The sequence below is a fragment of the Mustelus asterias genome, chromosome 24 (assembly GCF_964213995.1).
Source record: "Mustelus asterias chromosome 24, sMusAst1.hap1.1, whole genome shotgun sequence".
Taxonomy (NCBI): Eukaryota; Metazoa; Chordata; class Chondrichthyes; order Carcharhiniformes; family Triakidae; genus Mustelus; species Mustelus asterias.
This window is the reverse complement of record NC_135824.1, coordinates 29,964,207-29,987,937: the sequence shown is the minus strand read 5'-3', so window position 1 is coordinate 29,987,937 and position 23,731 is coordinate 29,964,207. Positions and strand designations below refer to the sequence as shown.

At 45.4% G+C, this 23,731-nt stretch overlaps 1 protein-coding gene across 1 annotated transcript in view; it reads left to right on the top strand.

The window, feature by feature from the left end:
• The window catches only part of LOC144511296 (multiple C2 and transmembrane domain-containing protein 2-like), a 447,793-nt gene that overhangs the window by 243,911 nt on the left and 180,151 nt on the right, over positions 1–23,731 (top strand). Inside the window, exons 11-16 of the mRNA XM_078241512.1 lie at positions 1,241–1,334; positions 11,343–11,445; positions 13,407–13,509; positions 16,175–16,276; positions 20,766–20,840; positions 22,048–22,167. Of these exons, the coding sequence (XP_078097638.1) occupies positions 1,241–1,334; positions 11,343–11,445; positions 13,407–13,509; positions 16,175–16,276; positions 20,766–20,840; positions 22,048–22,167 (597 nt within the window). The remainder of the gene's footprint in view (positions 1–1,240; positions 1,335–11,342; positions 11,446–13,406; positions 13,510–16,174; positions 16,277–20,765; positions 20,841–22,047; positions 22,168–23,731) is intronic.

The window sequence follows — 23,731 nt, the reverse complement described above, 5'->3', positions numbered from 1 at the left end:
GTGGCAGTAGGTATAAAGGGCACATGAGAAAGAACTATTTTCTGCCAAGGGTGCTGGGTGCCTGGAATTCGCTGCCCGAGTTGGTGGTGGAGGCATAGAATCACTGCAGTGCAAAAGGAGGCCATTCGGCCCATCGAGCCTGCACCGACCACAATCCCATCCAGGCCCTATCCCCGTAACCCCACGTATTTGCCCTTCTAATCCCCGATGCTAAGGGGCAATTTAGCGTGGCCAATCCACCTAACCCGCACATCTTTGGACGGTGGGAGGAAAGCAGAGCGCCCAGAGGAAACCCACGCAGACATGGGGAGAATGTGCAAACTCCACACAGACAGTGACCCGAGGCCGGAATTGAACCCGGGTCCCTGGCGCTGTGAGGCAGCAGTGCCATCCACTGTGCCGCCCCAGGGACCCTAAACTCTTTTTTAAAACGAACCCCTGGGATCTGCACCTTCAGTGCTGTGAGCTCAAGGGCTATGGGCCAGGTTCAGGAAGGGTGGGATTAGAAAGAACACTTGAGTGTCCTCAGGCTGGCAAGGACAAGATGGGCTGAATGGTCTCCTTCTGTGGTGTAACTTTTCTATGGTTCCGAGGTTTTAATTCAGGTCGTCTCCTGACACCCCTGGCCCTAGTTTGCATCAAAAGGTTTTGATAAGCAGAATCCTAGATGGAGGTGGTTGGGGAAGTGGGTAGCACAGCGTCAGTCTTTGTGACACAGACTCAAAGTCAATCAGCAATCTATTAGAAATTAAGTCTGGTGTCCCTGTCCACCTTAAACAATTTTTGTTTAATTGTTAAATTAAAAGAGCGAGAGAAACTGGAGGAGTGTTCCGAAGAGTGGAACTTTGGCTGACAGTTTCCTGAAGTCCCTCCCATTCATACACAAAGTGAGCACCAGAAGCTCAGTGAAATCTGGCCCATAAGGAGTCCTTGTGTCATTACAGATCAGGGTATTGAATTTGATGATCAGCCATGATCAAAATGAATGGCAGAGCAGCCTCGAAGGGCCGAATGGCCTCCTCCTGCTTCTACTTTATATGTTTCTGTTATGACACCGAACAATCTGGCCTAATTGAGTGTGCGTCGGGTGCCTCTGTGTTTTTTTAATTTATAATTCAGAATCGGGTGTGGGGCTGGTAAATCTCGGCCTGTAATGAGTGATGAGAGTGATGTGCTGATGTCTATTCTCCCTCCCCTTTCAGTGCGTGTTTTAATTTTTGGTTTTCATTTTGATTCTCAGAGTCTGAGAAACACTTTGCAGGACACGAGCGACATTGGGTTTCTGCAGGTACAAGTGATGAAAGCCTGTAACCTGGCGGCTGCAGATTTTGCAGGTACTTCAATCGTGAACCTCTTTATCTCACATCCTTGGATCCTATCGCTTGCTGCTCCTTCACCCTTGGCTCCTCTCACCCACTCAGCACTTCCTCTGCTTTCTCCTCACCCAAAGGAAGAAAGGGCAGTCAGTCTGTATTCTCATTTCCCTGTTTTATTGGTGTTCCATTCTAAAGTATACAAGACCAGTTCAGCCCTGTGTTCTTGTTTCCTCATTTTACTGTTTTTTTTTCTCCCCCTGGGCAACTTGACGTTTAATCCATTGGGAATAATTTTGACTTGGGACAATATTGGATCAGCCGTCTGGCTCGCTATCGCCAGTGGTGAAAGTCAGTATTACATCATTGTGCTGTACTGGTCTCACGCCTCGAACCTGTTGCCACCTCATCCGAGGGCGGCACGGTAGCACAGTGGTTAGCACTGCTGCTTCACAGCTCCAGGGACCTGGGTTCGATTCCCGGCTTGGGTCACTGTCTGTGTGGAGTTTGCACATTCTCCTCGTGTCTGCGTGGGTTTCCTCCGGGTGCTCCGGTTTCCTCCCACAGTCCAAAGATGTGCGGGTTAGGTTGATTGGCCATGCTAAAAATTGCCCTTAGTGTCCTGAGATGTGTAGGTTAGAGGGATTAGTGGGTAAATATGTAGGGATATGGGGGTAGGGCCTGGGTGGGATTGTGGTCGGTGCAGACTCGATGGGCCGAATGGCCTCTTTCTGTACTGTAGGGTTTCTATGATTTCTATGATTTCATCGTCCCCCATCAGGGTTTGTCACAATCTATGTCTCATTGCTTTCCAAATTTTCACTTCTGTTTTGTTTGATCAGATATAATTGTATTCCAGTAAGCCAATCTTGTGCAAGGCAATGTATGGATTGCTTGAATATACTTCATATTTTGGTTCCAAAGCTTGCACCTTCGATGACTTTCCAATAGGAAATTACCTCAGTTTTCAATTTCAAAGTCTGCCTCGCCCAGTGACTTTCATGAACAGAGGAAAGGAAAGATCTTTCATTTTTATATAGTACCTTTCACAATCTCCGAATGACCCAAATTGCTTGGCAGGTAATTCAATTCTTTTGAAATGTTAGATTACTTAGAGTAATCGTGTCCTAGAGATATACAGCATGGAAACAGGCCCTTCGGCCCAACTCGTCCATGCCGACCAGATTTCCTAAACTAAACGAGTCCCATTTGCCTGTGTTTGGCCCATATCCCTCTAAACCTTTCCTATCCATGTATCTGTCCAAATGTATTTTAACTATTTTAATTGTCCTCGCTTGCCCAACACTGTGTGAAAAAGTTGCCCCTCGGGTCCCTTTTAAATCTTTCCCCTCTCATAAACTAATGCCCTCTAGTTTTGGACTCCCCTACCCTGGGGAAAAGACGTTGGCTGTTCACTGTAACTATGCGCCTCATGATTTTATAAACCTCTAACCGAAGTATTTCATTAGCTGTAAAGTGCTTTTGGATGCCCTGAGGTGGTGAAAGTTGTTATATAAATGTCCTTCTTCAAGGAAGATTGTGATAATTTCCTGTTCGAATGATGTTGGTTAAAGGATAAATGTTGGCCAAGACATTGGAAAGAAGTCCACCGCTCATCTTCAAAATAGTGTCGTAGGATCTTTAAGTTCACATGGGAGAGCCGACCCGTCTCAACCAAGCGAATAAATCTCCAACAGTGCAGCACTCGCTCGTCACTGCAGCGGAGCGCCAGCTTAGGATTTGTCTTCAAGACTCTGGAATAAATATTTCCTGCAAGGAATTCATCAACCATTTTTAAAACTGGCAGGAAGCACAGGAGTGTAAAACTTTGTGGAGTGGCATCATTTAGAAGGGGAGGTGATGGCCTAGTGGTATTATCGCTGGACTATTAATCCAGAAATTGTTATGAGGACCCTGGTTTGAATCCCGCCATGGCAGATGGTGGAATTTGAATTCAATATAAAATAACTGGAATTAAGAATCTACTGATGATCATGAAACCATTGTTGGAAAAACCCATCTGGTTCGCTAATGTCCTTTGGGGAAGGAAATCTGTCGTCCTTACCTGGTCTGGCCTACATGTGACTCCAGAGCCACAGCAACCTCTCAGCTGCCCTCTGAAATGGCCTAGCCAGCCACTCAGTTGTATCAATCAAAGGCAATTAAGAATGGGCAATAAATTCCCATGTCCCACGAATGAATGAAAGAAAATTCCAGAGCTTATGGCCCAGATGGCTGAAGACACAGCCGCCATTAATAGAATGAAGGGTGTGGGGGGTTGTACAAGAAGCAGTTCCCCAAGATGTCAGATTAACACAACAATCTTCCCAAGTCGTTTGCAGCAAGCCAAAACCCAGACTGCACTATTCGATTCATCATTAACAACCAACCTGTATTCTGACAGATTTGGGCTTCACAGTAGTGTGGTTGACTCTCAGCTGCCCTCGGGCAACTAGGGATGGGCAATAAATGCAGGCCAAGCCAGCGACGCCCATGTCCCACGAATGAATAAAAAACATTTGCAGGTTAGTGAAGAAATATCCAACATTGCCACTAAATCTTGGGAAACCCGATAGACGGGGAAGTGCCGGCGTGCACAGGCATTAGTTAAAAGCTGTGTTGAGGGGTAAGTGTGATTACCTCTGACTGTGAAAGAGAGGGTCTTTAAAATTACAGCTGGTTGAGTAATCCAGCATCAGGAACAAATCCATGAAGCATTCACTTTACGTAAGAGGTGAGCCATATTATTGATGCAAAGCTGTTCTGAATAAGGATCGGAGGCACTGATATTTCACTGTTAATGTACTGCAGCCTTAGCTGTCTGACAGTGAACTGTGGGAATAGGCCGACCTTGCTCACCTGCCCTCCTGCCGTCATAATGGACTCCTTGCAAATTAGAACTTTGATTTGGTAGCATATGGCACCTGCAGTGACCCTGATAGATGTGGTGCGCTCAGCAAACGCATCAAAACCTTGTCTGTATGTTGAGCATATTTTCTCCGTAATGAGCCTCCCTTGCACTGGGATCAGAACAGTTCAGTATCCTTCTTCGATTGAAACCATACGGAGTCCTGCAGTAAACCAGGTTGTAATTGGGGTATCATTTATTACAGTTTGTACTCTGTGTTTGAAGAACAATTAAGCGTTTGGTGATTATGATTTGGCTACAGGCCTACCATCCTGAAATGAAGCTAATTTTCTTATTTAAAGCAAGCATCGAGCATTTTCTGTGGCCTGTTGCCACGTGTTACTTAATTAACATGGGCCGCTTGAGGTAAATAGCGCAGGTGCAATCTCAGGGCAAGCTGGATAAGTTCATAAAGGAGGAGGAAGCATAAATGTGTAGTGTGGGGAGGTGGCAGAGTAAATGGAGTGTAAGGAGGCTCGTGGAACGTAATGGTTCAGTGCTGCAAAATTAGGTGTAAAGATTGGAGTGTCTGTTCAGAAAGCTGCAAAACCATCCACAAGAGAGACACCCGCCCGCCCGCCCACCCCCATGTGCAAATATCCGCCTCTGGAGTCAGACACCCTACACCCACAAACCCACATAATGTTCCAATACGATTAGAAATCAACTCAGTAGTAATGTGACTGGCTGTAGACTTGCCATCAAATCCCAGATCCCATCAAAAAATTAAGGAAAAAAAAAATATTGCGGGAAAGATGGGCATGTTGCTGGAGCTTTTGGCGGCAGCTATGGGCGGCACGGTGGCACAGTGTTAGCACTGCTGCCTCACAGCACCAGGTTCAATTCCTGCCTCGGGTGACGAGTTCTCCCCGTGTCTGCGTGGGTTTCCCCCGGGTGTTCCTTTTTCCTCCCACAGTCCAAAGATGTGTGGGTTAGGTTGATTAGCCATGCTAAATTGACCCTTAGTGACAGGGGAACTAGTTAGTGTAAATATGTGGGGTTATAGGGATAGGTCTGGGTGAGATTGTGGTTGGTGCAGACTCGATGGGCCAAATGGCCTCCTGCACTGTAGAATTCTATGGTTTTCATCTCTCGCTCATCAGGACAAATGGAAGAATGCCAAAACTCTCTCAACTATTTATGCTATAGGAGAAAACAGTGCTCGTAAGTTGGTAAGTCAGCTCTGATTCTTGCATTTGTCCTGATGAGTGGAAGACAGAAAGCTTTGGCAACATGTCTTTCTTTTCAGCAATGTTCAAGTTCTGTACCACCAAGCGTCTATCTGAAATAAAAGTCTTAACTCCACGCAACATTATTTTCTTTATTCTTTCATGGTCACTATTACTGAGACTAGTTTTCAATTCCAAATTTTATTAACTGAATTTAAATTCCACCAGCTGCTGTGGTGGGATTTGAAACCATGTTCCCAGTGCATTAACCTTGACCTCTGGATTACTAGTCCAGTGACATGACCACCATTTTCCCCTAAATAACTGAAATATGGATGATTCTCAAGAGTGATTGAACAGCAACAATTGCAAAGAATCTTCTTCTTTGAAGAAAGAACCTAATATATAGGCCCATAGAATCCCTACAGTGCAGAAGGAGACCATTCAGCCCATCAAGTCTGCACTGATTCTATCCGACAGAGTACTTTACCCAGGTATTTTTTCCCACCGTATCCTCGTAACCCCACACATTAACCATAGCTCATACATCTAACTCCAAATCTTTGGACACTAAGGGACAATTTAGCATGGCCAATCCTGCACATGTTTGGACTGTGGGAGGAAACTGGAGCACCCAGAGGAAAACCACACAGACACGGGAAGAATGTGCAAACTCCACACAAACATTGACCCAAGGTCGGAATTGAATCCAAGCTCCTGACGCTGTGAGGCCTGTAGGAGCGCAGGCCTGTAGGAACAGGAGTAGGCCATTCGGGCCCCTTGAACCTATTGTGCCATTCAATAGGATCATAGCTGTTCTTCGACCTTAATTCCTACATTCCCGCCCCATCCCTCATTTCTCTGAGTGCACATAAATTTATCGCCTTCAGTCATTTGGAAGATAAAAATCATTATTATGTTATTGTAAAATAAAAGGTAATGCTCTGCCATTGACTTCAGGCCTTGGAAACTCGATGGTGTTTTATAGCTTGGACTGATCAATAAGCAATATAATTCTCTGTGTGTTGAAAATATTGGGAGAAGTCGTTCAGATGTTTCATTGGAGGTGCCCTGATGGTTTTTAAACCAGCCCTGATTGACTGACTTGACTTCTGGCCCTGTTTATCACTCATCCACCTTGCCATGACTACAGTACACACATCTATTATTGCTTAAACCTCACTGAGATTGGAAACGTTATTGGCTGCGAAAAAAACCTGAAGATAGCATTTGCGAACCTGAAAGCAGCTTTGTCTTCCCGGAGAATGTCTGAAATTATAAATTGTACAAGTGAGGCCCAATGCTAAAATAAAGCTTGCAGTTTGTGTATTCCACCTCATCACATCTCAAACTATCTCAAAGCAGCTCAAGTAACGAATTAGTTTTGCAATGTGACGACTTTCGTTCTGTGTCAACCGAGGCCGATTAGGACAAGAAACTGGAAGAACTGCCCCCTGCTCTGCATAGTTTGATCATCAATGACCACCTGAATAGGGACATTGGATCTCGCTTTGATTCTTTGACTGTGGCTGTCGGAGATCTCTGCGCTCCCTCAATTCTGGCTGTGTGCTTCATCTGCATTTTCTATCCACCAGCAGTTGGAGGCCGTGCCTTTAGCTGCTTGAGCTTTGCCCTTTAGAATTCCTTCCCTACACCTCTCCAGCCTCTGCCTCTTTCTTTTCCTTGAAGCCACACCTTAAGGTCTACCGCTTTGACCAAGCTTTTTGTCTGCTGTCCTAACATTGCCTCACGTGGCTTGACGTCAGATCTTGCTTGATAACTCTCCTGCCCGACACTGTTAGTGCCCCCTATGGGACTTATGACATTTAAAGAAGGAATCCGAACATGCAATTTACTGACGGAATTATGCCACAAGAGTTTTATAAACAAAAACAAACTTTATTGTACATCGAAAAATAATTCAAAGTAAGCACTATTAACTTATTGCTGAAGTTTTGTAAAGACTTATGCTATAAACTCAGTTCTAATTCATCCCCCCAAGAATTTCCTTATCTTCCAAATCTTGAAGGTTAATTTCCTTTTTCTGGGACTAGCCCTGCAAGTGTGCCACAGCCCTCTGGAATTTACTTTAATCCTCCTTCGTATTCAAGCTACTCCTCAAGGTATAAATTCTGTGGTGATCCTTCCGTTAGCCTTTTCATTGTGTGACTCTTCCTTTGCAGTCCTCAAGACTATGGATGCCTCAACTGCTGATTCAAGTTGCCAACAGATTTACCACCGTCTTCCTACAGCTTTCCAAACTAACTTTGCTGACTGCTTTCTGCCACAAGGCTCTGTGAGGATCACTGTAGATTTCTTTCAGTCATGGCAAGCTAGAGAAAATCTTCCGGTCGCTTTTCCCTCCCAAATTCCATACTGAGATAGAGCCCCACCTGCATTTCATAAGGTGAACAATGAAATTAGTATTTCCCCTGCCTGAAAGGTAGGCCCAACTGACTATCACCTCCTGTTGGCTCTTGATCTGGTTAGATGCGGTTTTCACCAAAGCAAAGATGCAACTGTCTCCTTATGTTCCTAAATTAACCTGCCTATTTCTGTCCACAAACATACACCGATAAACCAAACAAAAAAGCCTTCTAACCAAGGCTCCACCCTGAGTAACTACCTGCATGGTAGTGCGACATACATGGCCTGTTCCCTGGCAACAATGCAAGTTAACTACCTTTTCATTAATAAAGTTTCCTTTGATTCTGGGAAACCATATGAATAATGTAAATGGGGTTTTACAACCCCCTTTCCCAGAATTGTGAGCCTTTAGCTTTTATAGAGATTAGGAAAGATAACTTCACTCTACCAAGAGGTCCAGAAACAGGTCATCCATTGATCAAGTCTACACCTCCAGCTCTGACCTTGCAAGATAAACAGAGGACAGCTTTTAACTGTAATTAATTCCCAGTTTGATTAAATTGCATTCCCTTTGGCATTATTACCATTTCTCAATCAAGATTTTCCATTTATTTCACTTTAACATTCTAACCTCACTTTAACATTTTCATGCGAACCAGCCTCCCATCCATTGACTCTGTCTACGCTTCCTGCTGCCTCAGAAAAGCAGCCAGCATAATGAAGGACCCCATGCATACTCTCTTACATACTCTCTTCCACCTTCTTCCGTCAGAAAAAATATACAAAAGTATACGTCTTTTGTACATGTATACGAGATTATGTACCAACCAACTCAAGAGCAGCTTCTTCCCTGCTGCCATCAGACTTTTGTGTGGATCTACCTTATGTTAAGTTGATCTTTCTCTACATCCTAGCTATGACAGTAACACTACATTCTGCACCCTCTCCTTTCCTTCTCCCCGATGTGCTCTAAGAACAGAATGCTTTGTCTGTATAGCGTAAAAGAAACAATAGTTTTCACTGTATCCCAGTACATGCGACAATGATGAGGTGATGGCCTAGTTGTCGCTATATTGTTAACTCAGAAACTCAGCTAATATTTTAGGGGCAGCATGGTGGCACAGTGGTTAGCACTGCTGCCTCACAGTGCCGGGGATCTGGGTTCGATTCCCAGCTTGGGTCACTGTCTGTGCGGAGTCTGCACGTTCTCCCCGTGTCTGCACGGGTTTCCTCCGGGTGCACCGGTTTCCTCCCATAGTCTGAAAGACGTGCTGGTTAGGTGCATTGGCCATGCTAAATTCTCCCTCAGTGTACCCAAACAGGCGACGGAGTGTGGTGGCTGGGGGATTTTCACAGTAACTTCATTGCCGTGTTAATGTAAGCTTAGTTGTAACATTAATAAAAAACATTAAGAAATAATAACTCACATGAAAAACCACGAAATTAAAAGTTGCATTCCAAAACAGAAGGACAATGAACCAGACATTTAGAACAGCACCAGTGGATGTTTGCTACATTAAAGATGCTATATAAATGCAAGTTACTGAAGGAGTAAAGGCTCTGCACTCGTTTATTTGCTGTACGCAGCTCTTGAATAGTAAATTGTGGCTTTTTGCACCTGTAAACAATCCTTGCTCTGAAATCGAGAAGCCATATAATTAGTTCTAATATGTCATCCATATTTTTTTTGTCTCTCTAATAAATAACACACCTTTCAGCTGGGACAAGCAATGCAGAGTGTGGAGGTAAATGTTATTATTAGTGTTTCTTCGTGGCACATGAACCCCATTAGTCAGTACTTAAACATGGTGTTGGAAGCATTTTTTTTGGCAATAGCTCTCTGAGCTGCAATATAAATCATGACACTTTAGTAATAACGCTGGCACTGTCTTCTAATGGAGCGTGTGAGCCCATTTATAAACAAAGAACAATAACTGCTGCATGATTCATCACCTCATAAGGCGGTGTCTGCTAAAATGTGGTGTCTTCATGACTTGCAGCATGGGAGGATTCTCAAGGGATTCCAGGGAATGACATTTAACCTTGACTGGTGACTCAGTCGGTTATGCTTTGATGAAAAGGTAAAGGAGATACAATTATGATACACGTGATACACTTATGGAAAATTACTCGGCACTCTCCATTTTGCCTTGTGGTCCCCCAAAAAAGGCAAACACCAACTGTCGTACTTCGCATCATTAAAGACCATGCAAGCATGCTTGAATTTGTCAATTTATATTCTATCTTTTATGCGTATATGAATCGTAGACTCCCTATGGTGCGGAAGGAGGCCATTCAGCCCATCGAGCCTGCAACGACAGCAATCGCACCCAGGCCCCATCCCTGTATTTACCCACCGTATTTATCCTTCTAATCCCACTGACACTAAGGGGCGATTTAGCATAGCCAATCCACCTAACCCATACATCTTTGGAGTGTGGGAGGAAACCGGAGCACCCTGAGGAAACCCACACAGACACGGGGAAAATGTGCAAACTCCACACAGACGGTGACCTGAGGCTGGAATCGAACCGGGTCCCTGGAGCTGTGAGGCAGCAGTGCTAACCACTGTGCCACCCGATATGCATCAGTATATTTAAAAAAGGATCTTGGCGTGCAAAATTTCCTTTTAGAATCACAGTATCTCTCAGAAGGAGGCCATTCGGCCCATCGAGACTGCACCAACCACAGTCCCACCCAGGCCCTATCCCCATTACCCCATACATTTACCCTAACTAGTCCCCCTGACACTAAGGGGCAATTTAGCATTGCCAATCCACCTAACCCCCACATCTTTGGACTGTGGGAGGAAACTGGAGCACCCGGAGGAAACCCATGCAGACACGGGGAGAACGTGCAGACTCCACACAGACAGTGACTCGAGCCAGGAATTGAACCTAGGTCCCTGGCGCTATGAGGCAGCGGTGCTAACCACTGTACCACCATGCCATGCTATATTGCCTCTTAGTGTGCCAGGGTCGGGGGATAAGTGAGGTAAATATATGTGTTTACAGCGTTAGGGTCTAGATAGAATGCTTGTTTCCAGAGTCAGTGCAGATTTGATGGGCTGAATGGCCTGCTTCTGCACTGTAGGGATTCTTCGATTCATCCTTCTGTGATTCAACTAGTACCAATTCTCAGACTTAAGTTGCAGCAGACCATTAATAGAATTAAGTAGAACCAGAAGCAGACTTCTTCTGGCCTGTGTCATTGTTTGCACTCCACCTGAGTCTTTTTCCACTCTACTTCATTTAATCCTATCAACATGATCTTCTATTCCTTTCCTCTCTTGTGCATAGCTAGTTTTCCCTCGGATATATCTATGCTAATGATTTCAACTTCTGTTCCACAAGGGGAGACGTCTGCGTCAAACATCTATATCATTTTAAAGACCTCACCCAGGGCATGCCTCAACTTCCATCTTTCCTGATATTAATAACCTTGGAACCTCTGGTAGCTTCCTTGTAAATCTTTGTTGCACCCTATAGCCTTGTGCCTCTAAACCCTTAACCAATTCACCTTAGCCCTCAAAAATTGCCCTGTGTTTTTGTTCTAAACCAATGAATATCTTATCCTGCCGTGTAGGAAAAAGTGATCCATTCTGTGTCCTGGAATTGGGAAACGATAAACTACAAACCCACACGGTGTACAAGAACCTCAATCCTGAATGGAACACAGTCTTCTCGTTGTAAGTAAAAGTTAATTGGGAAGTTGTGCTACTTTGTATGCATGAAGTGATGGTGGAAACAGAGGATACTTTACACCTACGGTTAAATATAAGATGGGTGGTTATTAGCACCATTGCACAATGAGCTCACTGGACTGGATTTTATGGCTGGGCTTGCCGTTAGGAGTATAAGAGTCAGGAAGTCTTGCTGCAACTGTACAAGGTACTGGTGAGACCACATCTGGAGCACTCTGAGCAGTTTTGGTCCTCTTATTTAAGGAAAGATATCATTTCATTGGAGGCAGTTTAGAGAATGTTCATTTGGATGATCCCCTGTATGGAGGGATTGTCTTATGAGGAAAGGTTAAACAGGTTGGGACTCTACCCATTAGAATTCAGAGGAATGAAAGGTGATCTTAGAAATCTTAGAAACCCTACAGCACAGAAAGAGGCCATTCGGCCCATCGAGTCTGCACCGACCACAATCCCACCCAGGCCCAACCCCCATATCGCTACATATTTACCCACTAATCCCTCTAACCTACACATCCCAGGACACTAAGGGCAATTTAGCTTGGCCAATCAACCTAACCCGCACATCTTTGGACTGTGGGAGGAAACCGGAGCACCTGGAGGAAACTCCACACAGACAGTGACCCAAGCCGGGAATCAAACCCAGGTCCCTAGAGCTGTGAAGCGGCAGTGCTAACCACTGTGCTACCGTGCCGCCCAATGAGGTGATCTCATTGAAATCTACAGGATTCTTAAGGGGCTTGACAGCGTAAATGCTGAGAGGATGTCTCTCCTCATGGGAGAGCCTCGGACCAGAGGGTATAGTCTAAGAATAAAGGGGTGCCAGTTTAAGACTGAGATGAGGAGAAATTTCTTCTTTCAGATGGATGTGAGTCTTTCGAATTACTTGCCACAGTGAATAATGGGGGCAGCGTCCCTCTAAATATTTAAGGCTGGCATAGATAAATTCTTGATCAGTAAGGGAATTAATGCTTACGCTGAAAGGGCAGGAAAGTGTCCATGAGGAAAGTCAGATCAGCCATTATTCTATTGAATGGTGTAGTAGACTGGAGAGGCTGAAAGGCCTACTCCTGTTCCTATTTCTTACAGTCACATGATGATGTCAGGTCATCAGTCCGACATCATCCCGCCAGCCTCTGACAGTACGGAATCAAATGGGTGCCAAATTCATCTGAGAAAAACAATTGTTAAGATATTGAGTTTTTAAAGACCCCACTGATTGCCATCTTTTCATTGCCCACTCCATTTTCTGGTAGTCAGATGGGGAAACATTTTGGGAGTGATTTGTGTCAGTTGTGAGGCGGTGGCTCAAGGGCAGATGAACAATCCTGCAAGAAGGAGCATGGCTGCATGTACCTGCTAAAGGTGACAATGTTAGAATGTTAGCACCTTTATTCCTTCGCTTTAGTTTCAGGCGGACATGACAAAAAAAGAGAGTGAGAGGGTGGGGTGCCTTTAAATTGGTGGTCGTGACCAACTTCCGGTTCACGGCCTACCCCCCGCCCCACCCCTCAATCCTATCTGATGTCCTACCCTTGATAGTCGATTGGGCGTGCAGTCCCCCTCCCCAATGGCCGATCTTCCCGCTGCTTGGCCACCTATGTTGGGACGGTGGAGGCAGGAGCGACACGGAGCATGCATTTCCCATTCCATCTCGATTATCCCACCGGAAACCATAAAATCCAGTCCGTTTAACATTTAATTACTTCTGACATTGACTAGTCGATAAGAGTTTTTCCAAAGACCGAGTTAAAATTGGATCTCAATTCATGACAAGTAATACCTGAAATGATTTATAGCCATTATTGAGACGTAACCTTCAGGGCGAATTTAACCACAACGTCTGCGTCAGTAAAAGAGCAACAAACTGAGCAGAAACTGGAGTGAAAGGTCGGACGTGTTTGTGTTTGTGCATGTTTTCTAATTGCCTCCTCCTGTCTTTTTTGTAGCAATATTAGGGACATCCATGATGTCCTCGAGGTAACGGTCTTCGATGAGGATGGAGACAAGCCACCAGACTTTCTTGGCAAAGTTGCAATACCCTTGCTTTCTGTAAGCCCGCCATATTCTGTTACCATTGTCAGGTTTAGTTACAGGTCTTATGTTTACAGATATTTGTGATCATCGTTTTTTTTTCCAGCATTAAGCCCATAATCATCTGCGCGGTATGAAAAGGCCCGTCGCTTAAGGCGAGTGGGTGAGACTCTCACTGCCCTAATAATTATCATCAGAATCTTGCTCAAGAGCTGCTGACAAGCAGCAGTGCGTAGAAAGGCTACAACTTTACTGGTTCCTTGTGTGTAACTTATGACCCTTCTACTGGTGTATAAGCCCAAGGTGGCTAAGGTTGCAGTTGGAGAAATTAGTTTCCTCGGCTCATCAGCTCCTGACGCTCACAATTTAAGCGTAGCACCCTGACTTCACAACCAAACTCGCTTGCACCTTAACTGTGACATATATGGACTATGTCGCCTTGTACAGTGAATTAAAGTTGTGTCAAACGACTGGGACCTTCTGCACTGTGAGCTAAGTATCTAGATTGAAGTTGCTTTTCTCTAGGGAGTGGGTTATTACCAGTTAATCCTTTTAACACCGGAGGTGGAATGAGCAAGTTAGCTTTTATTTCTAGTCGATTAGATCCAAACTGAGTTGAACCTGGGGGAACTCTGATACATTTTACATTGAGAGGAAGGGGAAAGTAGACAGGACCAACCTGTTAACGACAGGCAGAAAACAGCAGAGAAACCCTGGAGGAGGTATGTGTGGGTAGTTGGCCGATGAAAATAAAGTGCCCTTCTTTGACCCTACAAACTCCAGCAGTCCAAAGTCAGAAGGCTTGAGGAATTTCTGGAGCATGACATTAGAATAAGTTTTTAAAAACCAGTCCCTGCTCATTTTAAATTGCTAGTTCCGGGTCAAACCTCTATTATAATTACCTGGAAAGGTTAAGTATCTTCAAAACTTATCACAAAGCCTTGGGAATCAGCAGAGCTTCAATCCCACCTCTCATTTAAAATCTATGTTCTTAACCACCCATGTATCATGACAATATTTTCACTGAGATGTCTTCTCTATTTTCCTCCCTCAACAGCTGTACTGAACGACTTCTCATCCTAGGTGCTCTGAAACCTCAACTCAACTCAGCATAAGAACATAAGAAATAGGAGCAGGAGTAGGCCATCTAGCCCCTCGAGCCTGCCCTGCCATTCAATAAGATCATGGCTGATCTGAAGTGGATCAGTTCCACTTACCCGCCTGATCCCTATAACCCCTAATTCCCTTACCGATCAGGAATCCATCTATCCGTGATTTAAACGTATTCAACGAGGTAGCCTCCACCACTTCAGTGGGCAAAGAATTCCAGAGATTCACCACCCTCTGAGAGAAGAAGTTCCTCCTCAACTCTGTCCTAAACTGACTCTCTCTTCTCTGAGTTCACTTCACTTGTTTCCTCCCTTCACCTCTCCCTCCAAGTAAACTCACCAACTTGGAGTTCCAGCCACTCCCTTCACCTTACCACCTCATCTCTCTACTCAAAGGCCCTCTCTGATTTTGTTCTTGAATTGCCCCCCCGACCCATATCACCGTTTCCTGCTCCCGATCCTAATTCCTGATGTGCCTGATTTACTTCCAATTCCACTTTCAAAATCCCAGCTGTCTACTCTATGACCCTCCTATACGTCACATTTCTGTTGCGACTGATCTTCTTCGCCAGATCCTCACATCTGCATTTGAAGCCCTGATCCTCTTTAAGCCAGTACTTTCTCCCTCTCGCCATTCACAAGCGCCAAGCAATGACCATTTCCAGCAAGAGAGAACCTAATCATCACTCTCGAGATATCTGCACTCCTCCACTTCTGGCCTATTGCTCTTTCCTCATGTCCATCGCTCAACCATAAGTGACCGTGCCTTCAGTTGCCTGGCCCTCAAGCTCTGGAATTCCCTCTCTAGACCTCGCCATCTCTCTCTCATTAAAACACTCCTCAAAACCAAACTCTTTTGACCACTCACTTGATCACCTGCCTTATTTAGTTTGGTGTCAAATTTTGTTTGATAACATTGCTTTTAAGAGCCTTAGATTTTACTCTGTTAAAGGCACTACCTGAATTTACGATTTTCTTGCTATCAAGATTTAAGCTCCTGTGTTGAGCTTAATGAGACTTGGATTTAACACCATGCCAAGTTTCTATTGGCTAGGTTATATTTACATGGTAATTGCCTCACAGCGACAGGGACCCAGATTCGATTCCCGGCTTGGGTTACTGTCTGTGCGGAGTCTGCATGTTCTCTCCATGTCTGTGTGGGTTTCCTCCGGGTGCTCCGGTTTCCTCCCACAGTCCGAAAGACGTGCTGGTTAGGTGTATTGACCGTGATAAATTCTCCCTCAGTGTACTCGAACAGGCACTGGAGACGACTAGGGGATTTTCACAGTAACTTCATTGCAGTTAATGCAAGCCTACCTGTGACCCTAATAAATAAACTTTAAACTATGATTCTAAGAAACGTTCAAAGAAAATTTAGAAAATATTTTGTTAATGTCCCTACGATTTCTCTCCAGGATGTCCTGGAGATTGATCATTAGTTCTTGGAGACTCCAGGCCATTCATGGCGGGTTGGCAACCCTCGTGCTGATCCAGTCACTTCCATTTTCACCTGTTAGTGTGAGGTTTCATTGGTAAGCTCTGCTTCCACTGAGTATTCTGCTTTCTCACTCTAGATCAAGAACGGCCAACTGACTGCCTATAGTCTGAAGAACAGAAAGCTGGGCCGACCCGAGAAAGGAGTTGTTTACTTACAGATGGATCTAATCTATAACCCGGTGAGTGCGAGTGGCAATACTGTGACACAAGTTTGTTTGTAACACTGTTGAACAGGCTGTGAGGATGATCGTCTTTCACCCACTTAACCTGGCAGAGATATGTCCAAAGGTGGTTCCGCCCACTTCAGCTATCATGCATTCGTGACCATGGATTCCCATTGGATTGGTCCATAATTATGCTTGGCAAAGTACTGCAGTGGTTTGCCGTTGCTGGGCCTGAGGTTCGCGGCCTCTCTAATGTTGGTGAACACATAGCATTTCATTCTTGGAATATTCTGTAATAAGGGCATAAAGTTGTAAACTCTGCGAGCATGGTACAAAAAATTACAGAAGTGACATGCTATTTGTTTAATTTGCCCATGATAACTGAATGGTGTCAGAACAGGTTTGAAGGGCTGAATGGCCTATACATTATTCCCATGCTGGCAACTCTGTTCAAGCAAGTTCAAGTATTCTAACCAGTATGGCGGCACGGTGGCTAGCACTGCTGCCTCACAGTGCCAGGGATCCAGGTTCAATTCCCAACTTGGGTGACTGTCTGTGTGGAGTCTGCACATTCACCCCGTGTCTGCATGGGTTTCCTCCGGGTGTTCTGGTTTCCTCCAACAGTATGAAAGACGTGCTGGTTAGGTGCATTGGCCATGCTGAATTCTCCCTCAGTGTACCCGAACAGGCGCCAAAGTATGGCGACTAGGGTATTTTCACAGTAACTTCATTGCAGTGTTAAGGTAAGCCTATTTGTCATGCTAATAAATAAATAAACTGCATTTTGATTAAACTGGTGCTAATCCGACATGGTGGCACAGTGGTTAGCACTGCTGCCCCTCAGCGCTAGGGACCCATGTTGAATTCTTGGGTGACTGTCCGTATGGAGTTTGTACATTCTCTCTGTGTCTGTATGGGTTTCCTCTGGGTGCTCCGGTTTCCTCCCACACTGCAAAGATGTGCGGGTTCAATGGATTGGCCATGCTAAATTGACCCTTAGTGTCGGGAGGATTAGCAGGGTAAATACTTGAGGTACCGGATAGGACCTGGGTAGGATTGTTGTTGGTGCAGGCTTGCTGGGCCGAATGGCCTCCTTCTGCACCGTATGTATGTATGTATGTAATAGCCAAAAATATTAGAATGTGTAGAACTTACAGTCAAATCGCCAGTTTAATTTTTTTAAAGATTCAGGCTTTGTATATGGAGGCCACTGACAAAACCACCGCTTATTGCTCGTCCTTTGTTACCCTTGAGACGGTGGTGGGTGAGCCGCTTCCTGATTGGTGGTGAAGGTGCTCCCACAGTGCTGTCCCCTCGGGCTGTTGTAGCATTTTGACCCAGCTTCCATTAAGAAAGTGGCCAGGATATTTCCAAAGTCAGGATGGTGTGTGGCTCGGAGCTGACGGCGTTCTGGTGCACCGTCTGCCCTAGCCCTTGATGACGACCGGGTAGAAAAAGCTGAAATTATTTTAGTCACTTTTCTGAACTATCTTCCTTTCTTTGGACAACAGTGTTGAACGATGGACACCAATTCCCACAACACAATGGGCTGTTGTTTAAATAAATTTAGATACAGTTTTCCTGGTGCTGTTTCTGCAGCGTAGACCTTTGGAAACTTATAGCCAATTTCTAACAACTGTGCTGTGTGATTTGAAAAGGAAGCCTGGAAGATTGCTGGGGCAGTGGTGTCCCAATCTTGCTGTTTGATAATGTCAACGCTGATCATTTTTTGTTACTAAACAAATAATTCCTATCTGGTAACTCTTGTTATAGAACGAATCATACGACAGCTCTATCTTTGAATAGATTTAACTGTTTGCCTGTGTTACATAATAGAGTAAAAAATAAATAATTTAGCAATGTGAGAGATCATAAGGACATAAGAACTCGGAGCAGGAATAGGCCATCTGGCCCCTCAAGCCTGCTCCGCCATTCAATAAGATCACGACTGATCTTTTTGTGGACTCAGCTCCACTTACCCGCCCACTCACCATAACCTTTAAATCCTTTACTGTTCAAAAAATTATCTATCCTTGTCTTAAAAACATTCAATGATGTAATCTCAACTACTTCACTGGGCAGGGAATTCCACAGATTCACAACCCTTTGGATGAAGAAGTTCCTCCTCAACTCAGTCCTAAATCTGCTCTCCCTTATTTTGTGGCTATGCCCCCTAGTTCTAGTTTCATCTGCCAGTGGCAACAACCTCCCTGCTTCTATCCTATCTATCCCCTTCATAATCTTACATGTTTCTGCAAGATCTCCCCTCAGTCTTCTGAATTCCAATGAGCGTAGCCCCAGTCTACTCAGTCTCTCCTCATAAGCCAATCCTCTCAACTCCGGAATCAACCTAGTGAACCTCCTCTGCACCCCTCCAGTGCCAGTATATCCTTTCTCAAGTAAGGACACGCTTTAAGGCTTCGCTTGGATTACAAGTGAATTGCATGATGCAAAAAAACCTCCATTCAGAATATTAATGCCATAATCTGAGAAATATTCCACATGTCCAGAGAACAGAGAGGAATGCTGATGTTCTACTTGGGCAGCATGGTGGCACAGTGGTTAGCACTGCTGCCTCACAGTGCCAGGGACCCGTGTTCAATTCCCCGCTTGGGTGACTGACTGTGTGGAGTTTGCACGTTCTCCCTGTGGCTATTTGGGTTTCCTCCTGGTGCTCCGGTTCCCTCCCACACTCCAAAGATGTATAGGTTGGGTTAATTGGACATGCTAAATTGTCCCTTAATGTCAGGGGGGCTAACAGGGTAAATGTGTAGAGTTACAGGGATAGGGCCTGGGTGGGATTGTTATCGGTGCAGGCTTGATGGGCCGAATGGCCTCTTTCTGCACTGTTCTGTGAAAGGGACAAGCCATCCCTCAGCTTATTTGGGGATTTTACTTTCCAAAAAACAAAATCCCAGTCACATTAAGTTCTCTAAAATCCGGGATTCATTAATTTGAAGATTTAATCTGCTCAAGATGTGAAGCTAAATCCAAGTGAAGAGGTGGAGGTGTGTGGAAGAGTAGGAGGGCAAGTCTCTGGCTAAATGGGGCCTAACCAGCCTCTTGAGGCTGAGTTCTGGAGTGAGGAAGTGGCTGAAGGTATAATCTGACTCTTCAGCATTGTTGCAATGTCCATCGAGCTTGCTATTGCCAGTGGTCTGTCTGGGGCCTCACTTGCTTCGGTCCCTGCTTTCTGCGACTGGTTCTTTGGTCATGTCACAGGAACACATTTCATAGAATCTACAGTGCAGAAGGAGGCCATTTGGCCTATCAAGCCTGCACCAACAACAATCCAGCCCAGGTACCATGCCCGTAACCCCACATATGTACAGTCCTAATCGCCCGACACTAAGGAACAATTTATCATGGCCAATCAACCCAACCTGCTCATCTTTGGACTGCGGGAGGAAATAGGAGCACCCGGAGGAAACCCACGCAGCCACAGGGAGAACGTGCAAACTCCACACAGACAGTTGCCCGAGGCCGGAGTTGAACCCGGGTTCCTGGCACTGTGAGGCAGCAGTGCCAACTACTGTGCCACCGTGCCGCCCCAACTGGACATTTGCCAAGTATGAAAGGAGGTGTAACAGGTTGTAATTCCTTCGAAACTTTCCTTTTAGTGAAGGGGTTGGAGTCGGTACAAATCAGGATTTTCAGTTTGCTATGTGACCGACTATTGTGGTGAAATTATGGATGGGAACAATTGCACGCCACAGTGATTTGGATAGCCAGTAACCAGGCTAAATTCACTGATATGGTGCTTTCGGATGGGAGTCATGTTCAAAGGGAGCTTGGCTTATTTTCAATGCAAGTCACACTGCAGTTCAACCTTCTGCTGTAAACTTGTTTCTTAATAAAATAGCGTCATTATTATTAGAGAATTAGTCCTGCAGCCCAACATGAAACCACATTACTTCATTGGAAACACAAGATTGGTGAATTTTTGCCAGATTTTTTTCATTCATGGGATGTGGGTGTCGCTGGCTGGGCCTGCATTTATTGCCCTAATTACTTTTGAATTGAGTGGCTTGCTCGGCCATTTCAGAGTCGGGGTCAGAGTTCTCTGGCTGTTCACGCCCTGCCGCTGCCAACAGCAAGAATGGAGAACTTGGCGCTCAACCAAAACTCCGTTCGCTGCAGCGGGACTGGAAAATCCCAGCTGCAGGCGAGGTTGGAGAATTCCGACCCAGAATCGGGATTCATGTGTAGGCCAGACCAGGTAAGGATGGCAGATTTCCTTCCATAAAGGGCATGGTCTGTGATGCTAGAAGGTGACCGGAACCAGATGGGCTTTTGTGAAAATTACAGAATTTTTTTAACTTCAGCATCTTTCATGGTGGGATTCGAACCCAGGTCTCCAGAGACCCAGGTCTCCAGAGCCCTGGGTCACTAGTCCAGTGATAATAATCACCATGCCACTACCTCTCCTTTGCATGGTCTTGTTGCTAACTCATGCTCCAAAGTTTTGAAATTGAAAATGCTTGTTTTTTTAAAACTTTCTCAGGTTAAGGCGAGCCTCCAAACATTTAAACCCAAAGAACCAAGGGACCAAGAGGAAAATACCAAATTTTCCAAAAAGGTATTTAAATGTTTTGCATTAACAACTGTAAATTGTACATTTATGCCTTCTCAATTATTCTTGGAGCTCACTCCACCTTTAGTTCATTTGCCAATTACTTTAAATCTATGTCATCGACCCTTCTGCCAATGAGCACACATCCTCCTTATTTACCTTGTCAAAACCCATCAGGATTTCGAACATCAACACAAAATACTGCGGATGCTGGAATCTGAAACAAAAACAGAAGAATGCTGGAAAGTCTCAGCAGGTCTGACAGCATCTGTGGAGAGAGAATAGAGCCAACGTTTCCAGTCTAGATGACCCTTTGTCGTACCCTTCGCTCTGAAGAAGGGTCATCCAGGCTCGAAACATTGGCTCTATTCTCCCTCCATGATTCCGAACAACTCTGTTAAATCTCATTTTAACCTTACTGTATTCTGGGGACAACAGCCTCCGTGTCTCCAGTCTCTCCCATGTAGCTTAAGTCCCTCGACCCTGTTACCATTCAAGTTAATCTCATCTGCACCCTCGCTAAGCCATTGACATTTTTCCTACAGTGTGATGCTTAGAATTGGATACATTAGTTTCAGCAGGGGCCCAGCCAGTGTTTTAGGAAGCTCCTCACTCTTGTACTCTGTGCTTTATTTTGCACTGCACCAAAAGATCCCAAATAATAACTTTTTAAAAATACTTTGACAGATTTATGTGTCCTGAGGTGTCTCTGCCCCTCTTACACCAAGTTTCAGGTCATGTTGCAAGTTCTTAATCTACTGAACGATTAGTTTCTCCCACATTCTGCACACTTGTCCCTTATCTTATGTTTTATTTGGGAATCTTCTTTACTGGTGCTTTTTTCACATTGACTGATTAGAGATTACAACAGGATGCGCGGGGACGGTGGCGCATGCGACCGGGTAACTGTCCAGGTAGTGAAGGTGAAATTCAATCTGGAACAAGAACAAAAGGATGCTGGAAAAGCCCAGCAGGTCACGAATGCATCTTGCCACACGTAAGGGTGGAGGAAAGGGAGGCGGGGGGCGGTGAGTAGGAGAAGGGAAAATGTTCCTTTCTCCCCATTCAGTTGTGCCTGTGGTGGAACCAAATCCCTTCATGCTGCGTGGGGAGGGGTGAGGGTGGTGGAAAACAAAGGCAAAGGGGCCCACTGCTGTTAGACTGCGACAACCCTTGATCCCGTCTCCTCACTCTGATTGCTTCCTGTTCGCAGATACTAACGAGGAACGTGAGGCGTGTCCGGAATCTCACAATGGCCATATGGAATACGTTTCAATACATCCAGAGCTGCTTCGAATGGCAATCTGCGCAGAGGAGTCTCATTGCCTTTCTGGTAGGTGACCTATAGTCTGCAAGAGGGGGAGCCAGTGTTGTTCTGCTAGGTAATAGCTGCAGGACTGCATGCTTTAAATTACAGTAAATCTCTTTGTTGACAATCTTAGATATTGTAACCTCTGACCTAATGTACGTATTCAGGGCCATTGTTTCATGAAGAAAATGCAAAGAGTTTTTTTCTCTCTTGTTTGTCGTTCTGGTGGCTTCCGAATGCAGTGTCATGGAGGGGGATTCCTGGGTGCCTTTGGGAGTCGTTGGAAGTGATCCCGAATATCTCCTTTTCATTGATGACATAGTGGCTGATTGTCAGGCAGGAACAAGGTGATATGGTGGCCGGCAAACCACTAGGAAACACTTGCTGCCCCCAGTCCTCATCCTGTTCCAGCAGACACCAGCCTTATAGAGGCGATCAGACTGTCCACTTGGTTCTGTTGGTGTTGGATCCTTTAAATTTAAAGACTGAGATCTGATGTAGTAATTGTACCCCCAGTGGTCGCGGGGCGGCACAGTGGTTAGCACTGCTGCCTCACAGCGCCAGGGACCCGGGTTCGATTCCCGGCTTAGGTCACTGTCTGTGTGGAGTTTGCACATTCTCCCTGTGTCTGCGTGGGTTTCCTCCGGGTGCTCCGGTTCCCTCCCATGTTCCAAAGATGTGCGGGTTAGGTAGATTGGCCATGCTAAATTGCCCATTAGTGTCAGGGGGACTAGCTAGGGTTAATGAAGGGGTTATGGGGATAGGGCCTGGGTGGGACTGTGGTCGGTGCAGATTCGATGGGCAGAATAGCCTCCTTCTGCACTGTAGGATTCTATGATTCTCCGATTTTGAAAAGCAACCGGGCGCTGCATATGTACCTAGTTTCAGCAGGGGATCCAGCTGAAGAGGACCAAATCTGGTCTTTGCAAAGTCATTTTCATTGGGACATGAGGTGCGACAGTCCTCCTGCAGGCTTCAGAAACTCTGGGCCCCTGTCGACCTGGGACACTCTCCTTTTCTTTACTTCAGGCTGGTTTGATCTGCAGGCTGCTCAACACTGTGCTGCCTCTAAACGTCGAACCAGAGAGGCCTGCCTGCTTTCACCAACCAATGATGACACAGGAATGAGGCTTGGCCTGCAATTTTTCCAGGGCTTCTGGGTGGCCCAGTTGGCATCTTCTGCTCCAGGCCTGAAGGTTAAAATGTGCACATTTGACTGTGGCTTCGCGAATCTGTTGTGGCATCTGCCATAAACTGTGCAGGTTAACCCTCTGAATAGCCGCTATGTTAAATCTTAATTGTCACATATTTAGACAATGTTTGGATATTATTAGCCATAATGCACTCAGGGCATCGAGTATAAAAGTTGGCACGTTATGTTACCGCTGTATAAAACTTTAGTTAGGCCGCATTTGGAATATTGTGTGCAGTTCTGGTCGCCACGTTACCAGAAGGGTGTGGAAGCTTTGGAGAGAGTGCAAAGAAGATTTACCAGGACGCTGCCTGGTCTGGAGGGTTGAGGTATGAGGAGAGAACAAAGAACAGTACAGCACAGGAAACAGGCCCTTCGGCCCTCCAAGCCTGTGCC